At 36.0% G+C, this 22,265-nt stretch overlaps 3 protein-coding genes across 5 annotated transcripts; 1 reads left to right on the top strand and 2 right to left on the bottom strand.

Annotated features, from left to right (window-relative positions):
- Nucleotides 1-496: 496 nt before the first annotated feature.
- Nucleotides 497-6,174, bottom strand: LOC132162621 (uncharacterized). Of its 3 annotated transcripts, none has more exons than XM_059572899.1 (11): nt 5,759-6,174; nt 5,414-5,648; nt 4,826-4,868; nt 4,681-4,743; nt 4,500-4,578; nt 4,270-4,315; nt 4,073-4,171; nt 3,297-3,365; nt 2,856-3,186; nt 2,102-2,235; nt 497-1,661 (listed from the first exon to the last, which is right to left on the bottom strand). In XM_059572899.1, exons 1-11 carry the CDS (start codon nt 5,764-5,766, stop codon nt 633-635), a joined length of 2,136 nt encoding a protein of 711 aa, XP_059428882.1. In that variant the 5' UTR covers nt 5,767-6,174; the 3' UTR covers nt 497-632. The 3 variants fall into 3 exon arrangements, with proteins under 3 accessions (XP_059428882.1, XP_059428883.1, XP_059428881.1); XM_059572900.1 differs by having other exon boundaries at nt 2,901-3,186; nt 5,414-5,651; XM_059572898.1 differs by having other exon boundaries at nt 5,414-5,651.
- An 888-nt stretch (nt 6,175-7,062) lies between these two features.
- Nucleotides 7,063-10,470, top strand: LOC132161614 (uncharacterized). Its single transcript, XM_059571773.1, has 2 exons — nt 7,063-7,510; nt 8,365-10,470. The coding sequence occupies exon 2, from the start codon at nt 8,371-8,373 to the stop codon at nt 10,027-10,029; it is 1,659 nt and encodes a 552-aa protein (XP_059427756.1). The 5' UTR covers nt 7,063-7,510; nt 8,365-8,370; the 3' UTR covers nt 10,030-10,470.
- A 1,456-nt stretch (nt 10,471-11,926) lies between these two features.
- LOC132161815 (protein PIN-LIKES 6) lies at nt 11,927-17,785 on the bottom strand. Its single transcript, XM_059572010.1, has 11 exons — nt 17,469-17,785; nt 16,859-17,257; nt 16,416-16,495; nt 16,192-16,316; nt 15,396-15,517; nt 15,122-15,310; nt 14,346-14,420; nt 13,244-13,344; nt 12,854-12,906; nt 12,502-12,690; nt 11,927-12,223 (listed from the first exon to the last, which is right to left on the bottom strand). Exons 2-11 carry the CDS (start codon nt 17,042-17,044, stop codon nt 12,102-12,104), a joined length of 1,242 nt encoding a protein of 413 aa, XP_059427993.1. The 5' UTR covers nt 17,045-17,257; nt 17,469-17,785; the 3' UTR covers nt 11,927-12,101.
- Between the last annotated feature and the right edge of the window lie 4,480 nt (nt 17,786-22,265).

The raw sequence follows: 22,265 nt of genomic DNA on the forward strand, positions 1-22,265 counted from the left end.
GTAAATATCAAAGAAGGGTCATTTTCCTTTATTCGGTAATTTGTTGCTTGGATAGTTAGTAATCCGAATAATAAAATTACTAAAAAAAAAATTATCCTATCTTCCTACCAAAATAATTATATATGGTAATGGTAGACGTGGAGCAATATCTAATCCTATATAATTTAGTTCCATTTTTTTTAAAAAAAAATACAATGTCGAGCATATTACAACTCAGACAATGATACGAGCATGGAATAAAGTCAAATATCCTGAAATGATTGCCTACCAATACAAGTAAAGGAGATTATTGGAAGTGGATCACTATGTCTTGTCTAACCCGATCACCTCCTCCCCATCCATTTCAACAGGAAGCATTAACCATTTAGATTGAGATCTAGAGTTTCTGGCCCTACAAGTCTAAAGATCTAGACCGTTCATCAACACAAGTCTTACCCAAAAAAAAAAAAACATTAAAGTAACTCACTCCCAAGAGGTGGTCAAGGATATCGGGGTGGTCAGGTGGTGGTCGGGTTTGGTGGGGTGACCAAACCCGACCACCACCCATCTTAGTGCAAGAAACATCTTTTTGGCAATCAACTTTCACTTTTCTATCTCTTTCTTTTAAAAAAAACTTGAGTCTTACATATTTCTTACAGCTGAAGAGCTAAATGATGAGTATCCAATGAAGATCGTTGTTGATCATCACTACGGGGCTGAGTCCTGGTCCAACAGCTCATCTGGTCAAGCCGTGTTCTTAAATATGGCAGATCAAAAATAAACTGGGAGGCCTGTTGGTCCGATTTCAAGGTTTGGCCGCCGGCCTCCGATGAGCTACAAACTCCATAACTAGGGCCTCCTGCAGCTATGACTTGATCATGAGCCGTCGGATACTCCAAACTAGATTTCTGCATGGAGCCCTTAGCTTGACTAAAACTTGACATGCCATTCTCCCCCATGTTTCGTAGAGACCATGAAGTTGGAGAGCTATGACTGTTTTTTAATGGAGAATCTGACACATTTGAGTTAGAACACTTGGAAGGCAACTCCAACTGTGCTGGTTGGTCCGAATTGCCCTCGTTCGATTCCAGTGTGGTCGGCTTCCTGCCTGTGTTCTGAAATTTAGCTACTAAGCAATCCAAATCTCCAGTACCAGCTGTGAAGGAATATGAACCCAATTGAACCTCGTAACTCCGATCCTCGATAATTTTGTCATTGCCAAAAACACCGAGATTTTTCTCCTCATCGCTGGCATGAACTTCCCCATTGAAAGCACCAAGGGCATTCTTCAGGTTACTGTACGGTGTCACTTCCACTGCATCACCCGGGATACCCAATTTGTCACCCACATTAGCATCTTTTCCCTTGTCAGCATCCACCAAATTCAATCTGTCACATGATTTTCTGACTACAGATGGTTGCCCATAGGGGTGGTCCAGGAAATTCTGAGGTTTATGGGCAGTGATTATCGTATTAAGAGTACTGGGCCCCAATTTGGCGGAGTTAGATTCCATATCAGTATGACATTTTTGAGCTTGGAACCAGTAGTTTGAAGTCTGGTACTTGGACGCCTCAGCTGACAATCCAACTAACTTCTGTTCAGCAATCATTTGGGCTGTTGATCCCAAATCTTTAACAAACAACATCAAACTTTCCCTATAACCAATATCCTGCTGATTCACCTATACAAAAAAAGAAATTTGTCATCTCTCAATGTCGAATTTGTGAACTAGAAAAATCAGACCCAAAAAAAAAAAAAAACCATAGTCATTAACAAATCCCTAGAAGTTTGAAGCATTTTTTCATATCACAATGCACCTGCTGCCTCTTTGGTCAGACTTTTAAATCAGTCCAGCCAGAGTTCCTGGCAGGCCCTTCTCTTGCCAGCAAAAATGGTCTTGCAGCACTTTGGCATCAATGCATGAGTTATGTGATGTCCACCAAAAGATGAAAAATGAAAAGCAAGAATAAAAGAAAGGGAAATATGTAGCTAGTATGTTGTAAAGGGAAGAGCCCCTACAAGTTAAGTAGTTCCATGCACATGAGGGCACATTATCTGTCTCAAATGGAATATACAAGAATGTACTTGCAAGCACAACTTGGTGGGGGCAACTAAACTTACATGCTCAAGTGGTTTTAGAGTGCCATAAATTGTTGAAAAATTTGATTCATTCTCATTGAGGAAAGACATCCAAGGTTTGTATGTACATCGCCGATCCGCACCAAAAGATCTAAATCTTCTACCATCTTCTACACCTGTCAGAGAAGAAAAGTCAAGTAGGGTTAAACTTCAACTTCATAGAGCCCTAGCTATTATTATTATAATGGTAGATGATATATATTTAAGCTTCTATGGAACTGTGGAAACTCATAGAAGTAAAAATTAAAAGAAAAAAGAGTTGAACCAACTTAAAGAAAGTATTAGTCAAACTTTGGCATTCCGCAAGTGCAGTCAATTTGTAAGGTTTTATTTTAGGTTTAAGAAAAGCTTAAATCAATACATTAAGAATCTTCTTAGCTAGTTCACGTAGTCGTGCTTGCTGAAGTTAGGATCAAGATGTTTTCAAAAATGAAAAGTTAAAAAAATAATAATAATAATAACAATAAGTTCATATTCCATTTGCACACCTGCATGGTGAGAATTTGGAACCCTCAGTTACAAATATTAAAAAGAATATGCAATCACACCACAAATAAGAAAATGTTATATTTGGTCTTCTTTTCCAATTACTTAGATAAAATAATCTGGTAACGTCCTTTATGCTGGGCATCCTTATTTTCAACATTTTCACTAGAAATCCATGAAAATGCTTGCATCTATACAAACGTATACAAAATTTCAGGTTTAAAAATTCAGACCAGATTTTCCCTCTTACCAGAAAGAACTTCATGATCTATTGCATCATTACAAGTAGCAATACCAGAGTACTGAGAGCATAGTTGAAAACTTCTCCTGAGATTCAATGAATTGCCAAATGATGGCATGGTTTTTGAGGATATATCAGTTGTCATGCTACTGGATTTTTCATTTGTAGGAAGCTTAGGACAAGAGCTCTTAATTGAACCCCTAGCTTCAACTTGGTGCCTCCTACCGTTTCTTCTTCTTCTCCTTCTTCTTCTTGTCTCCGAGAATTCTAATTCAAAATTCTCAGGATCAGTTTTCAGAATGTGGAAAATCTTCTGAGCTAGTTCATGTATGGCACGGGCCTGTACATACGAAGGGTTGTTATCCAATAGATGAAGATGATCTATATTTTCTTGTTAAGAAATTCTTAGTCTACTGCTCCAATTAATTTCGAGAGATTCAATGATAATACCTGTCTGAAATAAATTGTAGCTGAAGAATTAAAATGCATCGCATTTTTGGGTATTAAAAGTACATCATGCTGCATACCAGTCCAAACAATAAATGGTCAGATAACAAATCAATTTTTCACGTTTTTTCAATAAAGCAAAAGAAGCACATCTCTAACAGACAAAGACCGACTTCTTCACATTTAATAATTTTGATTTGCTTCTGAATTATTTTGCAAAGTTCAATTAGTGAGCCACATTATAATGAATTATCACCGTGTGAACATATATAACAATTAATAACTGTTGCAAATTTGAGCAGAAACCAGTAAACAATGTGGATGGGAAAACATGCAAGTTGCAGTGCAATATTGCATTAATTGAATGTTAGAAATCCTAATAATATCCGACCTATGACTTGTTAAATAATATAACCCAGGATGTTGACCATAAATGAAGAAACAGGTAAATTCGAAATTCCTATCATAGTGTATATGGTGAACCATTATATTGAAAGTGCTGCCATGAACATAATTTTTTTTTATTAACAGCTCTTGAAACAGAGTAATGCACTTCATGTTTCTAAAATTACTAGTCATATTTTTAGTATGACAAGAGAAGGGGCACTCCATCTGATACATTTATGAAAATCCTCATACTTCCATGAATATAGTATCAAGCATGTGAGTTCTGTTTATTACACATTCACAGGTAGAAGTGGTCAGTAAATGTATGGTGGAAAAAAGAAGTTTACCTTCATATCTAATTCAGATAAGTAGTTTTAAAGAAAGAAGCAAACCTCAAATTGTTCAAGACTTTGATACATTCCTTCATGAAGTTTAGCCCTCATGGTGCCAAAATCCATAGGCTCTTCAATGATTTCATAGTAATCTTCAACCTTAAAAGAACACAAATCTCCATCAAAATAGTGAATGAGAAATGGAAAATAAAATGGCCCATGATATAAGATGATGAAAGTGATGACCAGATACATACCTCATTTGGGTCAACTGGTTCAGCAAATATCTCATGGGTATCTCTCCTAAAACGTACCAAGAATGTATCTCAATATAAGCAACCAAGGAATCAGGAATTTATAATATAAATGTTCTTGTGTACCATATGTTATTGACACTTACCATATTCAATTGATGCAAGACCTTGCTCATCACCTTAATGAATGCTCTAAAAGATAGGGAAAAAAATGCAACTAAAAGAATACGTACCTTTGTAATATGTCGAGGATAAGCTGAAGAACACGTTTTTCTGGCATCCATGGTGCAGATGGCACACCGAATGGTAGACCTGATTCAAGAAGTACTTATATTATGGATGAAGCTTTTACTGTCACAAATAGTAAATTGGTGGTTCTGCAATTTCCAATATAAACACAGAAAAATAACTAACTGGTTTTGGGAGCATGATATTCATGTCTTGGGCTATCTTCACTCCGCTCAACAACCGGTTGAACTGATATAGGAAACAAAACAGTGATAGAAATCCAGATGTAGTCAATTTACAATTATAACTCCTATGGAGCAAAAAGACTTACCGTTCTTGGTATCCTGATCCTCATAATTAGGTTTTCTGCCACCCTGCATGTCATTTTGAATGGGGAAATTGAAAACAAAACTTGCAGAACATAGTTGGGGATAAATATTATCGACACAACCACCTGATTAAAAAAACACAAGCACAGCTTCAACACTGAACTATGAATAACTACTGACTTGCAAACACTTGGAACATTTCTTCATTTGTAAAGTCAGTTCATTGCATTAGTCTTAATACTTTGTGAGTCATGCCTTTGAAATTTAAACCCCCCAAAAGCAATGCTGAAAGCATACATAAGAATGAGCTTCATTTCTCATTGTACAATTACTATACGTGGAAAAACTAAAAAAAATATATATATATTGACAGAACCCGTGAAAGAAGAGCCAACAACGGCCGGACTTCGGGTACAGGAGTCAGGTACCCCTTTTGGATCAATTAGACACCCATGCATACTTTCCCTTTTCCCAAAACCCAGAAAAAAGGGCATCATAACCAGTTGACATCTTCTCGTTGCAACACCATTTCCTAACAACCTTGTGAATAATGGCAATAGTTGGGGAAAAGATGAAGAAAAAAAGTAGACCTTTTGAAGTCGGGTTGAAAGAGAAGTAGCCGCAACTTCTTGAGCTGGTCTGATTTTTCTCTTTTTTGTAGTCCTTGTCTGGAAGGTTGCTCCCTGACCGTTACCCGTTTCCTGTGCCCTAGTAGTAGCAAGAGCCCTGCCACTAGTTCTAGCACTACTAGTACTAGCTGTTATTTTTTGCGATATCCGCGGGCTCCTCCTGTGGCCCTCCCTCCATATTGACTTTTGCAATTTTCTTCTACATAATATTGTATTATTATACAGCAGAAATTAACCCACATTCTCAGATTTTACTATTATAAAAGAAAAAATAAAAAAATAAAAAAAGAAGAGGAAGAAACTCACCTTGACATTCGTAATGATTGAAGAGAAGGACAATACACTTTGACTTTAAGAAATTACAAAAAGAAAAAAGCGAAGAGAAGATGAAATGGAGGTGAAGAGGGGTGATCCGGTGCTCCTCTAGCTTTGTAGGGATTAGGGGGAAGAAGAGCTGGAAATAACAAATGAGGTAAATGTGGAAGGGAAGAGATACAGCTGAGCAAATGGGGTTGATTTCTGTTTAAGAGAGATATGAAAATCCCAGACAAGGAAAAAACATTAAAGCCTCCATAAAAATCTTAGCTTTAACTTTTAATCGGCTTCCAAGTATATTTGGATGGGAGAGGTGTGGTGGTCAAAAACATTTGAGAGCAACAGCTAGCATCATCTGATATCTGCTCTGCTGCATATTGCAGAATCCCATGGGGGTCACATCACAAGGAACATCCAACATCACGCGCAATGGGAGATTCACCAACGCTGCAATGAGCAGACGGACATGAGGGGGCCGGACTGGGACGGCCTGGCCCAATTGCAATACCGATCCAACAAATAATTCAATGGGTATTCGTTACTTGTAGTTTTCTGGTCAGACCAAACCCGATTTAACATTACCTAAATCCGTCCCAACTTTCATGTCTCATTGTCTCCACCCTAGATGTCTAAAACCCACACTGTCGTCTAAACCTTCTTTTATTTTATGGGGCACTTATTGAATTTTCTTTTTATTAAAGGCAGACGACTACGAGTGTTGTCATTTTAACTTAGTTAAAAATGCTAAAAAATTATATTATTATTTCACAGCTATAAATAATAAATAATGATGGATTAATGGTCGATTGACACTAACGTATTAATATTATAAAATAAAAGTATAGTTTATAGCATTAATCTTTTCTAGAAGAATAATGTGGACATGCCACTTTGATAAAATAGGGTAAGATGAGGTGTATTATTTAGCATTAGAAGCATTGTTATAAACACTACATAAAAAAATTAAAAAAGAGTTAAAAATTATATTTTTATTTGGCTTTGTTAATGTGATATTATTAATCCATGATTGTTAAAAAAAAGAAGAAAAAAAAAATCAAAAGTTGATTGACTGTATCCTATCATAATTGTGATTTTATTTTTCAACAATAACGGATTGGTTTGTTAATAATTTTACTAATTTGCTGAAGAGTAAAAAAACTGTCTTTAAAAGAGTTGCCAAGAGAGCTGGTGAAATTGGTAGTATGGCTGTCATTTTCCGTTGGCAATACTGTGGAGGAAAAAAAGCTGATTTAGTGATAAGCCTTGAGCTTTTAGGAAGTGAAAAGGGTGCGCGTTGTCGAAAACTATGAGTCTATGGGTGGGACGCAGTGTCGGGTAAGGTGGGAAGTAAACTTAATAGCTTCCTATTCCTAATGCCATTTTGGTTTGGAAAAAATTGTGAAAAAGAAAGAGAGAGAGAGAGAGAGAGAGAGCAGCTGAGTGGCGGAGTACGTTGAAGAGGTCTTTTTTCCTTGCTTCGAGTATTCAAAGTCTTGTTGTACAAAAGCCTCCTTCTTTTTCTCTCTCCCTTGGAATCATTATTCACTAACCCTAAAAGCCTTGTTCTTGAACTTCAATTACTGGGTTTTCTCTCTATTTGTTCTACTTTTTCTTCTCTCAACTTCATCCCGCGTCTGAAGACCGAATGGATAAGACCCTTTTTCTGCGTCTACGTCTGAGGAACAACATGTGGTAGTTTCTCAAAGATCGAGGCCAATCCATTCCCGTATCATCCTTTTCTGGGTAATCATACTTACTCCCTTACCATGCTCTTCTATTCTGATTTCTGATTACTAGTATTACTGCTTCTGCTAATCTGGGTATTCTTATTTGTTGCTCAATTTTCATTTCTCTTGCGATTTTTGTATAGTAGATCGCATATGAAAACCACACATTTTACCTTTTCTTTTAAATTTCGCCTGGATGACTGGATTTTCCAGTTGTTTAAAAGAATAAAAAGGAAGGAAAGAAAGAAAATTTGGGTTCTTCTGTACTAAAAAGCAATCCCGGACACCAAAAGGCAAATGCAAATAAAATGGAGTAGACAAATTAGCAGTGAGCACTGCCAATTGGGTGTCTTAATTATTGATAAGACAACAGTTTAGGTGAAAAACAACTTGTAAGTAAAGGTTGTCATTGTGTGCTTCTTTCCTTCTACCACTTGGCATGCCTTTGCGTGCAAGATCTAGTCCATTTCACGGCAGTATGGAATCTGCCCATGAAAGGGTTCAAGCATCACATTATTGAGTGCATAGCATTTTGTTAGTCCAAGGAGGAACAATGTCTGGGGCTTAGGTTTGGGCTGGTGCCCTTTGAATAAAGCTGTATCACTTAGGTTGCTGCATACATATAGTTTGGAGGGAGTGAGGGAGGTGATGAGTAGAAAAGTTGGAGAAAGGTTTCTAAAATCATTTTTCGATCTTACTTTGATAATGAAAACAGTATGTTTGGGTATTGCCTTCCCTTTTTACTTTCTCCATTCCTTCACTTCTGCTCCTAGTTATGTTTATGTTTCCTGGCCATTACTCAGCCCTGTTTGTCTTATGTTGCGCTTTGATTATTTCTCACCACTTCTTTATTTTTTTGGCCTTGTCCAGTTTCAAATGGATGCAGACTCACCAAGAATCTCAGAACAGTTGCCTCGATCCACTGCCCATGGCCATGAGGATAGTGGTTTAGTTGTTGACCGTTCTGTCCATCCAGCAGCATGTACTTTCTGTCGAAGAATCATTTCTCCTGAAAACGAGCCAAGTGGTGATCTGGAAACTACTGGTTTATGTGGAGACTGTAAATTTTTATTTCTTGAAGATCATGGGACTCCTATGCAAGACTCATATCAGTATAGGACACCACGAGGAAGAAGAACCAGGTACAGCAGTTCCGAGTCTGTTGAAAATCTCTTCTCACAAGAATTTTCGCATATGATTAATTTGGCAAGGCAAAATCAATCAACTGCTGGTTATGAAGATCAACCTCTAGATGGTGACGCTGCGACTATGTTATTGCAGCGCTCAAGTTCCCGTTCTACTCCAAGTGGATCTAGAAGATGGCAGCGAGTACTCTCTGACACCGACAGTGATGGTTTTGATCATCAGGATTCTTTTTATGGAGAAAGTGAATCCAATGTTAGTTTTGGTCAGTATGGGGTTTTTCATGGTGAAAGTGATGCCATTTCTTTTAGTGCCTATGGAGGGGACTCTGATGCTTCTGTAGAAGGACATAGTTTCCTGGACCCAGAAATATTTGTTCAACCGATTGAGGGGAGCATTTTTGATAGTGATACTGATATAGATCCAATGCATGCCGGCCTCAGCCAATGGGACTCGGAAGAAGAAGAAGAAGAAGAAGAAGAAGATGGTGAGTGGGAAGAAGCCGATGCTGAGGAAGACGTGGTTCAATCTGTGGAAGCAGGAGGTCGACTTCAAAATCTTTTCAGTTCTGATGATACAATTAGTTTGGGACTCAGGGAAGGTAGACAGACGTTTTTTCGTACTATCTTTTCTAACTTGGAGGAAGTAGAGTTACTGCCTTATGTCAGGAATTCTGGGGATTATCTTGATGCAAGAGGCTTTGAAGAACTGCTTGCACGTCTTGCTGAGACTGACAGCTCGAGACGAGGAGCACCTCCTGCAGCCATGTCTTTTGTGAATAGTCTGCCTCGTGTGGTCATTAATGAGCAACATGAGAAGCATGAAGGCTTGGCATGTGCAATATGCAAGGAAGTGTTACACATTGGCACTGAAGTAAATGAGCTTCCATGCTTTCACCTCTATCACCCTTCCTGCATCATGCCATGGTTGAGCACACGAAATTCATGCCCCCTTTGTCGGTACGAGCTTCCTACGGATGACAAAGATTATGAGGAGGAGAAGATGATCCACAACGGTATCATGGAAATCCATGAAATCCAGCGGGAAAATTTCAGTGAGGACAGTTCCTCTGATGTCTTTGATGGAGCAGATGAAGAATGTGAATTTAATCAAGCGAGAACAGAGCAACGAGGGCTGTTAGATGTGGACCCTCCTATTAATATCTCTGGCAGAGAGGAGGGTGGTAGAGGGAGATGGCTTTTTCTTGCTGCTGCTCCAATTGTCGGTCTCATGGGAATTGTGCTTGTCTGGTGGTTGGGCAATCCTCTAATTCAGGGAAGAGGACCAACAAGCCAGTGCAGCTTCACTGAACAAGGCCATCGTCAAAGCATTTCTGCCCCCTCACCCAGCCAAAGGGAGAATAGAAGCAGGAGATGGTGGTCACTTTTCTAGGCAATTATTGGGATATCTGGTAAATGCATCAGTCGATGATGGGTTGTTTTGATGGTTTCCGCACCTGGTGGTTTGTGCTTTTGACCTGAAAGAGATGAGATATTCAGGGTTTGTGCTTTACTTTTCCACCACTGCATGTACATGGCAGACTTTTAGCTTGGTTTGACAATTCTTCAAGTATCACTTTACAGGCTAGTTGGCTGTGGCTTTCCCTGCACAATGGTAGCAAAAGTAAGGTGAATTGCTTCAACTTTCTAATGGTGTACCCTGTACAGCTCCTCCATCTTCCACACCCCCCCACCCCACCCAACACACACACCTCCTGGTACCAAACGATTGAGATTTGATGTTTATGTAATTGCTGCTGTTTGCAAAGCCAAAATATTGTCCGCTCCTTCCCACCCACCTTGCACTCTATCAATTTACCAACTTCTTCCTGCTTATATACTGTTTGAAGGTGCTGACCATCTTTTAGAGCATCACTTTTCTCAATTTTTTGGACTCTCCCTGATAATCTGGCAAAAGCACCTCTAAGTGGGTTATTTAGATTGCTAATGTTTTGTTGATGCTATTTAGTTGAGTGGCATTTTGCAAAATAAAGAATGGATTTGGTTCTGTTATAGAGAAATACCGGGCTCCTCCGATTGTTCATTCTTTTTAGAAGTGTTTTTTTTGTTTTTTTGTTTGAAAAAGTATTCTCATGCGAGTATTTTGTGAATGTTTTATATTTTAGGTTGTTAATGTTTTTTGTCTTGAAAAGAGAAAACAAAAAGGAGGTTTTTCTGTTTCAGTCGTGTAAAAACAAAATGGAAATGCAATACAAATCAATTCTTCTTTACAAACTGTTGTCGGTTATCTTTTTTACCTGAAAACACAAGCACTTAAGCTTGTCATTAGAGAGTTCTAAGTTCTACCTTGTACAATACCCATCGTATATACAAGAAACCATCATAACATGGTCAGTATTTGCTTAAACTGGTTACAAATTTTAAGCTGACCAATTAGTGTAACTTTGGCAGATGATGGTTTTCTCTTCAGAAGGAAATCAAAAAAAAAAAAAAAAAAATGCTAAGAGGACAGAGCTAGAAAATTAGAGGGGAAATCAACCTTGGTGAAACTCGGAACTCAACCTGAAGCCCCATTTAAATTAAATTGACTTATAGCATTTTTTATGATTGTGTTGTGAAATAAAGCTTTTAATTTTAAAGCCAAAATGAGTTTTTTTTAGTTTTTTTTTTTTTTTTAAAAAAAAAAAAAAGACTTAATTTTTAAGTTTTTCTCAAAAATGTGTTTTGACAATCTTTAAAGTAAAAAAGTTAAAAGAAATATTTTTGCAATTTTTTACAAAACATACCAGGTTTTTTTTTTTTTTTTGCATTAAAATCTCTAACGCAATTTCAAACAAACTTTTAGTGTACTTTACCCGCACTAATGACTTAGATTGAATTTGAAATACTGATTTGTGATTTAAAAAGTTACACTTTACCCACCTAACATCGTATCCTTTAATATTTTATTAGAAGAAACTACATTTGGTTTTTTTAAACTATCACTTCATTTGCAATGTACTCCTAAACTATAAAAAAAAAAAAAAGTTGCAATTGACCGTTCATACGATTAGCCCCTTTCACTTGAGCCCTCCCCGGCAAACACATTTATACTCATACGTGTGAAAATTCCAAAATATCCTAAATTAAATATTTGTTTTTTATAAAAATAAAAAATAAAATAAAATAAAATAAAATCCCTAGGATACCCACAGGCAGCGAAGCCTCTCCACCATGTAGAGTCTCCGCCTGTTTTATTTTTTTAATCTAATATAAAGGAATAGTCAACTCACGCGACCTATTTTTGGTCTGATTTAATGGAAAGAGCTAAGCAAATGAGGCGAATAATATAGGGAGGACATTTTAAGCACTTTCTTAACAACAGCTCTTATAAACATTGCTACTTCCCAACATTATCAAGAGAAGGGGACAGAAATAAGAAAAAAATTTCAACTTGCTACTAATGAATTTAAGATTTGACAAAATACAATGGAAGATTTGGCATGGCAACAGCTTGCTGCAGTTCTAGAAGAGAATGTTAAGGTAGAGTACAATCCATCCAGCCATTGAGATGACAGCAAATATATGCACCCAGAACAGGACAGCAGCTGCTTCCCTTCCACAGCCTCTTAAATTGGCAACAGCACCTACAGACAAGGGATAGTTTAATCAGATTTTCATTTTCGTCTTGTTGATCAAAGATGAAATATTATAAGTAAATGAAAATGCAATTAAAACTTATCACAGTTTTAGTTCCAATCCCTATTTGATCAATTTTTAGTAGCAAGAGCAAACGAGAAATATCAATTGTGTTCATTTCCAGCCTCCTGCAAATGTTTGGATTCAAATATATTCTGTCCAAGTTTTGTGCTTTTCCTCAAAAATTTGTTAAGGGGTGTGTCTAGAAATGAGAATTGGGTTTTACCAGCAAGGATGGATGTTGGCATTGAATGCTGAAGAAGTAGGACAAATCGGAACATCTTATCACCGGCAGGGAGGAAACCAAGCTTATCGGCCAACATGACAATGCCAAGCCCTACAGGAGGCACCAAAACTAACCGCGCAAAAATAATAGATGCAGTTGTCCGTAGGCCAAGTTTTGAACTTCCAGGTCCTGCAATGAACACATTTACACACAGGTCATGCCTTTCGTCTCTAATTGGAAGCATGTGTGGCCAAGAGACTGATGTTTATAAACAAAACAGTTTAAGGCCAAGGAGCAGTATATCCATTCTCCAAATCCAGAATGAAATATGATCACTACGAAGTCGACTCACCATCAACAAGATTGCCTCCTAAAGCCAACAGAATGCATGGAATCATGGCCTCCCTGATAATCATAAGAATTTTTAGCAATAAAATAAAAAGAGATCCAAAAACCACAAAATAAATTAACAGATAAATGACAAAAGCCTTTTAATTTGACAAAGATTTGAAATTTTATTTGTAAATTTTATGCTATTTGGCATGGTAAAATTTTCACCATGTTCCGTACAAAAAGTTTATTTAAGATATCTGGATTTTAAATTGAAGGAAAGTGGTTAATATTCTCCAAGGATAGACAATTATTCCAGAAATTCAAATCCCTAATAACAGAACCAATAAATAGCTTCCAAAAATTAAATGAGGTATTTAAAAGATGAGATATAAAAACTTGTCGAGCATACCCAAGAATAATGCAGCTGTCAGTGAAGAAGTAAAAAGGAGCATCCGTCGTAAAGATCAATCGCTTAAAAAATGGTACTGCACCGAGGAGCATAGCTAGGATCTGCATCAAACATGTTCATACCAATTAGATGGAGAGTGGTAGGATTTTTTTTTTTTTTCCCTCCCTAAATAAAGAAAGAAGAAAACTATTTCAAAAGCATCTTCACCCTGCCACTAAAGCTCTCGCACAACTCAGAGACTCGGCCAGTTTAACAGCAAAATGTTGAGTTGACTCCCTAGGCAGAGCCCGGAACGTAGTCGACAGGGAAAAAACAGATCAACAAATAGTCATACCTTGATCTTCCTCTAAAGCAACTCTACTACATATTTTGTAATAATATCTATCAACTGATAAGTTGAGACGTGATTCCAGAGGAAGTACAAAGTATCAATATTTCTAGTTGCTCTAAAAACCCATAGGCTCTATTGGACTAAATTTTGTGGATACTGAAAAATGTTATTGCATTATTAATTCATCTGGCAGAAAGATTTAGATTAAAGGCGCAAACAGCTAACTGAAGTTTGACTAAATCCAAATTACATAAAGGTTGGTAATAAATGTCGTGTTCTGGATAGATCATTTCTGCACAAAGTGAAATGACAAACTTAAAGAAAAATCTAAGAAGATACACTGGTGGAAGAAGGGTTCCTTTTTTTTGGTTGGTGTTGTGAAGACTTTAACTAAAATACTCTGCTCATGAATAAAGTGGGTTGTCAAAAGTGCTTTTTGGTTGCATAGATAGACTATAATTATTTTTTCACGCACTAAATAGTCAATTAAAAAATCATCAATCAACAATACATATTGGATGGGACTGATCACATGGTTGGATTCTTTAATTAGATCAGGTCTACTTCCAATCAGCTTGATCTTGCTTTCAAACGATTCATTGTTTTTTAGATAATCTTATGGCGTGCAATGGCGTTTTCTTCAACATTACAATTACAAAATAGAAACAGCTCAAATTAAAAATTGTTTAAATGTAACTCAAATATGTAGGATTTCCTCACCCTACTGAAATGTAAAATTAACCAGACAAAGTTTAATAAGTAAAAACTTACAGAAGCAATGATAGGGGGCTGAAGTATTTGCTTGAGCTTCAACTTCTCATATAGAAAAACAAAGAAAACTTTCATCTGCATAAAAAATCATGACATGCAACTTTCAGCCTACCAAAGGAAATATATTCAATAAGAAAAAGATCACAAGCTTTCTGATTTTAGAAACTACAAAATCACAGATTCTAATAGTTGGATGATGGATGTAATGTGATCTTCACGACACCAGAACAGTTGCAATGTTAGGTAATGTTATGTTCATGTTCCCATCATCTTTTCACTATCGTAACTAGCAAAGAGACAAAATCTTCCAACGGACTTATACTCAGTTGCATGTAATGCGGATCAAGATGTCTCTAGAGAGGATGATCGTGATCATCATCCAGCTCATAAATAAACTACATAAAATTCTCGTTGGTACAAAAGATAGGAGGTTAACTACTATCCTTTTAAAGTTGATTTTTTAGTTAGTACCTATCTATGAAAAACAAATATAAACTTCAAAGAATTACTGCTTGCCTATTGGATTAGATCATCTATAGACAGATGATTCTATGGTTTACATCAGCTGAGAGATGTTAATTTATTTGTCCAAGTTGTCACTTTGTCAACCATAGATACATGAAAGAAGAAGCTTTAGATACGAGGGTAGACAACTTTTGGGAGACATAATTTCCCCTATATAAATTAGTTGTTTCCCTATTCATAAAAAATAAATAAGTAAATTAGTTGTTTCCCTGGCAAATGGAGACACTTCTCAACATTGAAATTTGTCTCACCATTCCTTTTTCTGAAGCATTTAAATTTGTTGATGCAGCCTCCTCTTGTGTAAGCAGTGGAAGCTGTTCGGATGTGCCATCCTTCAGATTGCTCTTGATGGGAAGACTTACATCCTCAATGTCAAATGAACCTTCCAGGGGAGGTGCCAGCATATGAAACACATATGTGTATAAGATGATGGCACCGACCTATGTACATCACTTACACAAGCTATCTTTAGAATTTATTAATGGTGAAACTCATTGAAAACTAAAGATTTAGATCAAAACCTACCCATTGCCCAAACGAAATATAGGCAGTTCCATCTGTGCTACATGTTTCTGAGTCACCAAAGGGATTAGATTTGTCTCTGCAAAGAGCCGCAATCAAGACAAGTGGTACGTTCCCAATATTCCCTGTATCCAATGTCAACACACATAATTCAAGATAAATCATTATGCATAAAGCACAAAGCCAAAGTTGACAGAGTGGTTATACAGATAAAAGAGTCCAATCCATCAAGTGTAGATGGAATATGTTGCAAAATATTAATGATAATCTATTCAAGGTAGATAATAGGCATGTATCCACAGCAAAAATGGTGAAGAATATGAATTCTCCAGCTTTGCATGAGAATATTAACTACAAGGTTCCAATTTCAACGCAAAGTAACAGTGATGTTGTCAGTGTCTTTTTTTTTACAAGGAAATCCAACAACCTGCCGATGCAGAGACACATCAATTAATAGCATACAAATTTGTGGATCATCTCTCTCTCTCTCTCTCTCTCATATCTACATTCATTATTCATTCTAGAATATCTTTCTTCTCTTGCAATACAAACTTCTTGTTTCATGACTCACTGTCAAACTGGACGGGCTCATCCTTAATATACACATAAGTATCCAGTAACTTTAATAATCATATATGTTTCTCAACTCATCATTCTTAACACCCTTTTACAGCCAATCTTCGGATTCAAACTAAATTGGAATGTCAAGTTCGAAAGTATCAATGAACTTTGAATAATAAAAGCATGTAGAAAATGTGATTTGTCTAGTTGAACGTTATTTCCAGATGAAGTGGCTTACCAACTCCAATCTGTATGATTGTAAACTTGAAAAAAGGGTATGGTGGACGGACTAGGGATGCAACAATGAAACCTATTAATGAGCCTGACATGGTACCCAGAATAACATTCATAGGAATAAACCACCTGCAAAAGGATAAATGGTATTTAATCAACAAAACTTTGCTGTGCTTAATTTGGCAATTAAAGATAGAAATATAAGGATGAGAGATATGTAATTATTACCACTCAAGCATTTTCTCTATGGTGACAGCCTGACCGAGCTGAGAGAATATCAAACACGGAAGTAATAGTGAAAAGACCAACTGCATGACATAGCGGAATAATCAGTATCTATCCCTCTAATTGCCCCATAAAAGAATCACTTAAAAATGAGCGTAGATTTGATAAGCATCAGAGCATTCCACATAATTCCCACTTTTTTTATTTTTTATTTTATAATTATTTCTCAAGAAAGGAAAGTAGTAAATATAAGTTGCAGTGTTGTTCACATATATTTGCGAAGTCAATAAATATTAGCGGTAATGCAGCTTACAAAAAATATATGAAATAGAGTTTAAATAAAAGCAAGTATTAATTTTGTTCCAAAAAAAAAAAAAAAAGGCAAGCATTAATATCAAAGCATTAGAAGTAAAGGGAATTGGGATAGCAATCCCTGGCATACATACCCCATTTAAAAGTTTCCTTCCATTAGCGGGCAAAATGTTGACATACTTGGAAGCCATGAGAAATCCCAGGAAGCACATCGTGAAGACCTTTGCGATGGGCAAAACCGCGATTTTGATGGTCCCTAACAACGACTGTCCTCCCGCCGCCTGGTTCACCATGTCCACCGCCGTTAATAATCTTTCCATGATGCCGTCGTCTCCCAACTACTAACAAATCGGACGCTCCTCCGCAGCACATTCACCGGACCCAATTAGCCACTTTATTACTAGTTTATTAATCAATTAATTACAACTCGGAGCTCAATTACCGGATTTATCCGGTATTGGGGAAAAAACCAAAAAGAAAAAAGAAAAAGCCTCTTGGGTTTTCAGGTACCCGCCCGAGAGAATCTCTTCTTTCTGTTACAAATTACAATGCAATTATTCATCCAAAAAATAAATTGAGTCGACGAACAAAAATAGAAGTCTAAGAGTATTACAGGAGCAGAAAAGAATCCAAAATAACCACAATTCAGGGGAATAGATGTCTCCGAGAATTCGAAATATACAAGGCGATTGCCGAAAATGTGAAAGAAACCCCCTAGAAAGACGGAAAAGGGAAGAAAGGTACCTTGCGAATGTGAATGGGGTTAGCCTCGGACACGCTTTGTTCACGCAATAAGAATCAGATGTACTCTCTCCCCCCTTCCGTTTGCTCCTCTGTCTATATGCGCTTGCTTAGGCTCTTCAATTGAGACTTTAGACGCTACCTTCCAATCAATGTTTTGATTTTACGACAATAGTCGCGCTCGAAATCGTCCGCTATATAGGTGGGGGGGTAAACTTCTCCGCCTTTTTTCCCCCGTAATATCCAATTTACCCTTGGGACTGCAACTCCGTACCAACGGAAATTTCCTCCTTTGTCGCTCTCTCGGCCTATTCTGTGCTTCACCTGGAATGTCTTTCCCCACTCCCATAACGAAACAAAAGGTTGTGCGGATTTGCTGCGTCCCACGTGTATTTTGCTTTTGCTTTTTATCCGTCGATTCAAAACGGTGAAGTTTAGATATGCCACGACTCTTAACCGCCCCTCTTGGAAAAGACTATAAACGGTCCTTTCTCTCCTATACGAAATATTACAATTTTTCAAAAGTTAGTTAACATTTCATGAGTTAATGAGTTAATGAACTATTTTTTTTTAAAAAAAAAAAAGAGAAATGCTAGAAATACTAAATCTTTTAATAAAAAGAGTCTTATTAAATTGATCTGTAACTTATTTATCGAAGATAAACAAAACAATTAATTAAAAAAAATGTAACACATAGTATTTGAGAACCAATATTTAAATAAAATATTTGAGAAGTGTAGCGTTTCTCTTCTCCGATATGGAACTAACATGTAAAATATTGATTTCTCCTATATATGTTAAAATGTTGATTTCTGGAATAGGGGTGAAATTAGGCCTAACATTTTTTACTTTACATGGCTATAAACTTGACATTAATTCAATATAAAATTATAGAATTATGATTGATAGGTTTAACCTGTTTAATTAAATAGGTTAAATTACAACTGACCGATAGTATTATATTCGTGTCTCAAAATAATCATAATTCGACATGCAACATTTATGCTTAACAATTTTTAACTCTACCCACAAATCAAACACAAAACTAATGAGTTAAGATAGAAGAATCTAACCCGTTTAATACACGTATATAATTTTATATTAATACCTCGATATTATTTGAACTCGACATGTAAATACAAATTACCCCCCTTAGATGAAATATGGACTAGTAAATTCAAAATTTGGACCACCCTATTTTACTCTCACCCCTTTACTCCTTTAATTATATGGTAGTGACGTTAGCCCTTCAAAAAAGTTTGTCTAACATCTTCTATGGGTGGTCTTTGAGAGTAAAAATAAAACTATCCCCAACATCAAATATGAGGGAACCACCTAAATTATTAGATGGCCTCAATCACCCCGTGCCGTGATTGAGGGGATTAGATCCTTGAAATAAATATAGATGACATAGATCTAAAATTTTAAAAACTGAAACTCTCTTAAAAATTCAATGGATCCATATCCTAATTGAGGAGGGTGGTGACGGGGCAAGAGATGGGAGAATAAATAATATTTTAATTGAACTGAAAGTAATTAAATTAAGGGTCTATAACATTATTATTTTGATTTGCAAAATTGAGTCAACAGGAAATGTGGTGGAGAGTGAGAAGTTATATTTTTTAAAAACTATTATTGAGTGGATCGAGAAGGATCTAGGGTGAGAAGAGTAGAAGCATATCAACTACCATTCGGTCACAACCGAACCGACTGAGGTTTGAAAGGCGGTTGGACTGTAAGGTGGGGTGAGGATTGAAAACCTAACTACTGTGTCTGGCGTCACCGTTTCCCTTACCCAATGGCCAATGGCGTTGGTGTTTCTTGTCGGTGGCATTGGCACCCAGTGTTCAGAATTGTTGTACAGACCAATTACCATTTCTCTTGTTTTTGTGGAAAAATATAACCAATATTCAACCTAACCCCATCCTTGATAATTTAAGAATCTTGTTTGTTATTTTTCAAATAAAGTAGCTAGGTTTCTTCCCTTTGCCAAATACTAACAAATTAACCAATATCCCACATGGCCACATGCAATAGACGTGGTCAAGTTCTATATTTCTACGATATTAGAACTTCCGAGAATCATATACATATATAGTAACAATATACTTCTCCTTTATTTAATCAATAATCATAATTTAAATAATATAAATGATCCTCTTGAAGTGTCTAGGCATGGGTATCGGCTGCTGCTGGGGGAGGCAGGCGGTGGCCCAAATGTGGAAGGATTAATCTTGTGTTTTGCAAACATATATGTTTCTTGTATTTTTCTTGGATTGCTGATATGTCAAAATGTGAGTGGTGGGCATAAGGGTTTTCTGCCACGACCGTATAAAAGCAAAACTCTCGGTTTAATAATCTCATGATTTATGATTACATCAATAAATATAATATATATTAGAAGTGTAGTTTATATATATATATATATATATATATATATATATATATCATTTTTTGAGATTTTGCTTTCAATATTTTGTTTAGATAAAAAAAAAAAAATGTTAGAAAGTAAATAGATAAAACTATTAATATCATCAATTTGAATTTTCAGAGTTTAGATGAAAATATTTAGAAGGTAAGAAATCATAATATTATTTAGTAGTTATAAAAAAACGAGAAAGAATGGTGACAATAATCACGACATTAGTGCTGGTGATGGCAATAACATTAGTAGTAGTGATGGTGACAACAATAACAATCATAAATGGTAACCTTGAGAGATGATGGTGATAGTGGTTGACTAATGACTATTGTTGTGTGAATCATAATAAATACATGAATTCAAATTTGGTATAATACGTATACTGAGACGAATTCGATCTTCATGTGGTTTTAATATTTACAAATTTTAAATTCAAAATTCTATTTTAAATAAATATTTCGTTAATTTGATTTTTTTTTTTTTAAAAAAAAAAAAAAAAGAAAGAAAAAGATATTGGCTTTGAGGCTTCGGATAACTAATAAAACTTATCCATTTCGCGACCGCTCTAGTGAATCATTTTGAAGAAAGTCTTTCTTGGGGACGAATGCTTGGTTGCTAGAGAAACACGTCTACGTTTGTCTCAAACCAAGTATAAAGTATTGATTGGGGTTGTCAATTTGTCTTTCTATCCTACTTTTCGGTTGTGTTGTATAATTCTTTAATTTGTTAATTTTGTGTTTTATTTATATACATTATGTTAAAAATTAATAATTTTTATGTTGAGTTTAAATCGTGTCAAAATATAAGAATAAATTTATTATTTATTTTATTTAATTAAAATCATTTGACCCTTAATTTAAATATGTTAATTTTTATTTTTTTTTAACATGTCCACACAATGAAAATGGAAGGAAGAATTCGAACTAGTAACATTTGCTTCATGAGGCGTAGTTCAAAGTTAATTAAGTTACTTTTTGAGAACTAAATATGTTTAAATATATTAATTTTGTGTTGAATTAATAAGGGGATAGCTTAATATTGGCACTTGATGGCAACCGTATGGGCAAAGTAAATGAAGGGAGATGCTTTACGCAATGGAGGAATGTCGTTTTCAGTTTGAAGTCCTTAAGGCCAACTGTCGTGTATACAATAAATGTATACATAACTTTGCTTACCTTGGTGCCTTTGTTGTTTCTCAAAAAAGTGATGTTCGCTTTAGTTGTTTTTCTTTTAAGTTTTAATAATGTGACCGCCTTTATTTATTTTTTATTTATAGATTGAACATTTGATTCGGTGGTAGTCAAAAAAAGCCAGGAAGGCAGCAATAATATAATATGGTATGATATGTAATAATAACATACAGCCTTTTTCCTCTTGGCATTCACTTGGCCCACATCTGATGCCAAAAATACAGCCAAAATGCTTCTTCACGCATTAAGCTTACTTTATCACACACGGTAGAAAAGTTTAGGACATAATTTTCTACCAATTTTGGTTTTTGAATTGCTAGTAATTCTATGAGAGAATGTTTATGAGGCTCACTTATCTTAACAAATTTCGAATAGCCGATGCTAAGATAAGTGAACTTTATAAATATTTTTTCACTTTTATTCTCTGAATTAGTAAGCTGTGATCCAAAACGAAGAGCATGATCAGCTCTCTTTCACGACAATAAATATGAGAGAATTTTTATATGCTTACTCAGTCAGTGTGCGTCTGCTGTTTAATTCTAGATATAAATTTAGAGAAAAAAAATTTTAACTTACTTTAATAAATGTAAATTATCATATAACATATTTAAATTTTTAAAAAATTAATGTTGAGTTCATAACTAATAAATGACTACTAAAAATGTTAGAAAAACCAAAAAAAAAAAAAAAAAACGTGTCTCATGTGTGTTAGAGGACATTTAGCATTTATTAAAGTGAGTTTGAAATTAATTTATGTCCTTTCATCTTCTACCGTATAATTCAAAAATATTATAAAACATGACAAAAAATGAGGAGGGGGAAGAGACAGGTGGTGAGGGGGGAAAAAGTGTCACTGTAGATCTCACCAGAGGCAGAGGTGGGGGATTTATGCGTGGTGGTCGTACTCGTAAATCGTAAAGCAATAGGGTCCGGATGGGGGTCAGATGCGCGCTCGTTATCCTACATAATCTAAGTATTTGGACGGGAGTGACGACGGTGACTGTGTGTGTGTCTGTGTATGGATAAACTAGATAGATATAAAGGAATTGGGAAATGCGGTGATGGGGGAGTCCCCTGCTTTGTCTCTTTTCCCACCCAAAGCCAAAACACAATCGGAGTCACTGTTTGTACCGATCGAGACACGGGAAGCTTCCCTGCACCATTCTTCAGCTTCTTCACTTTGATTCG

Source organism: Corylus avellana, chromosome ca9 (assembly GCF_901000735.1).
Source record: "Corylus avellana chromosome ca9, CavTom2PMs-1.0".
Lineage (NCBI taxonomy): Eukaryota > Viridiplantae > Streptophyta > Magnoliopsida > Fagales > Betulaceae > Corylus > Corylus avellana.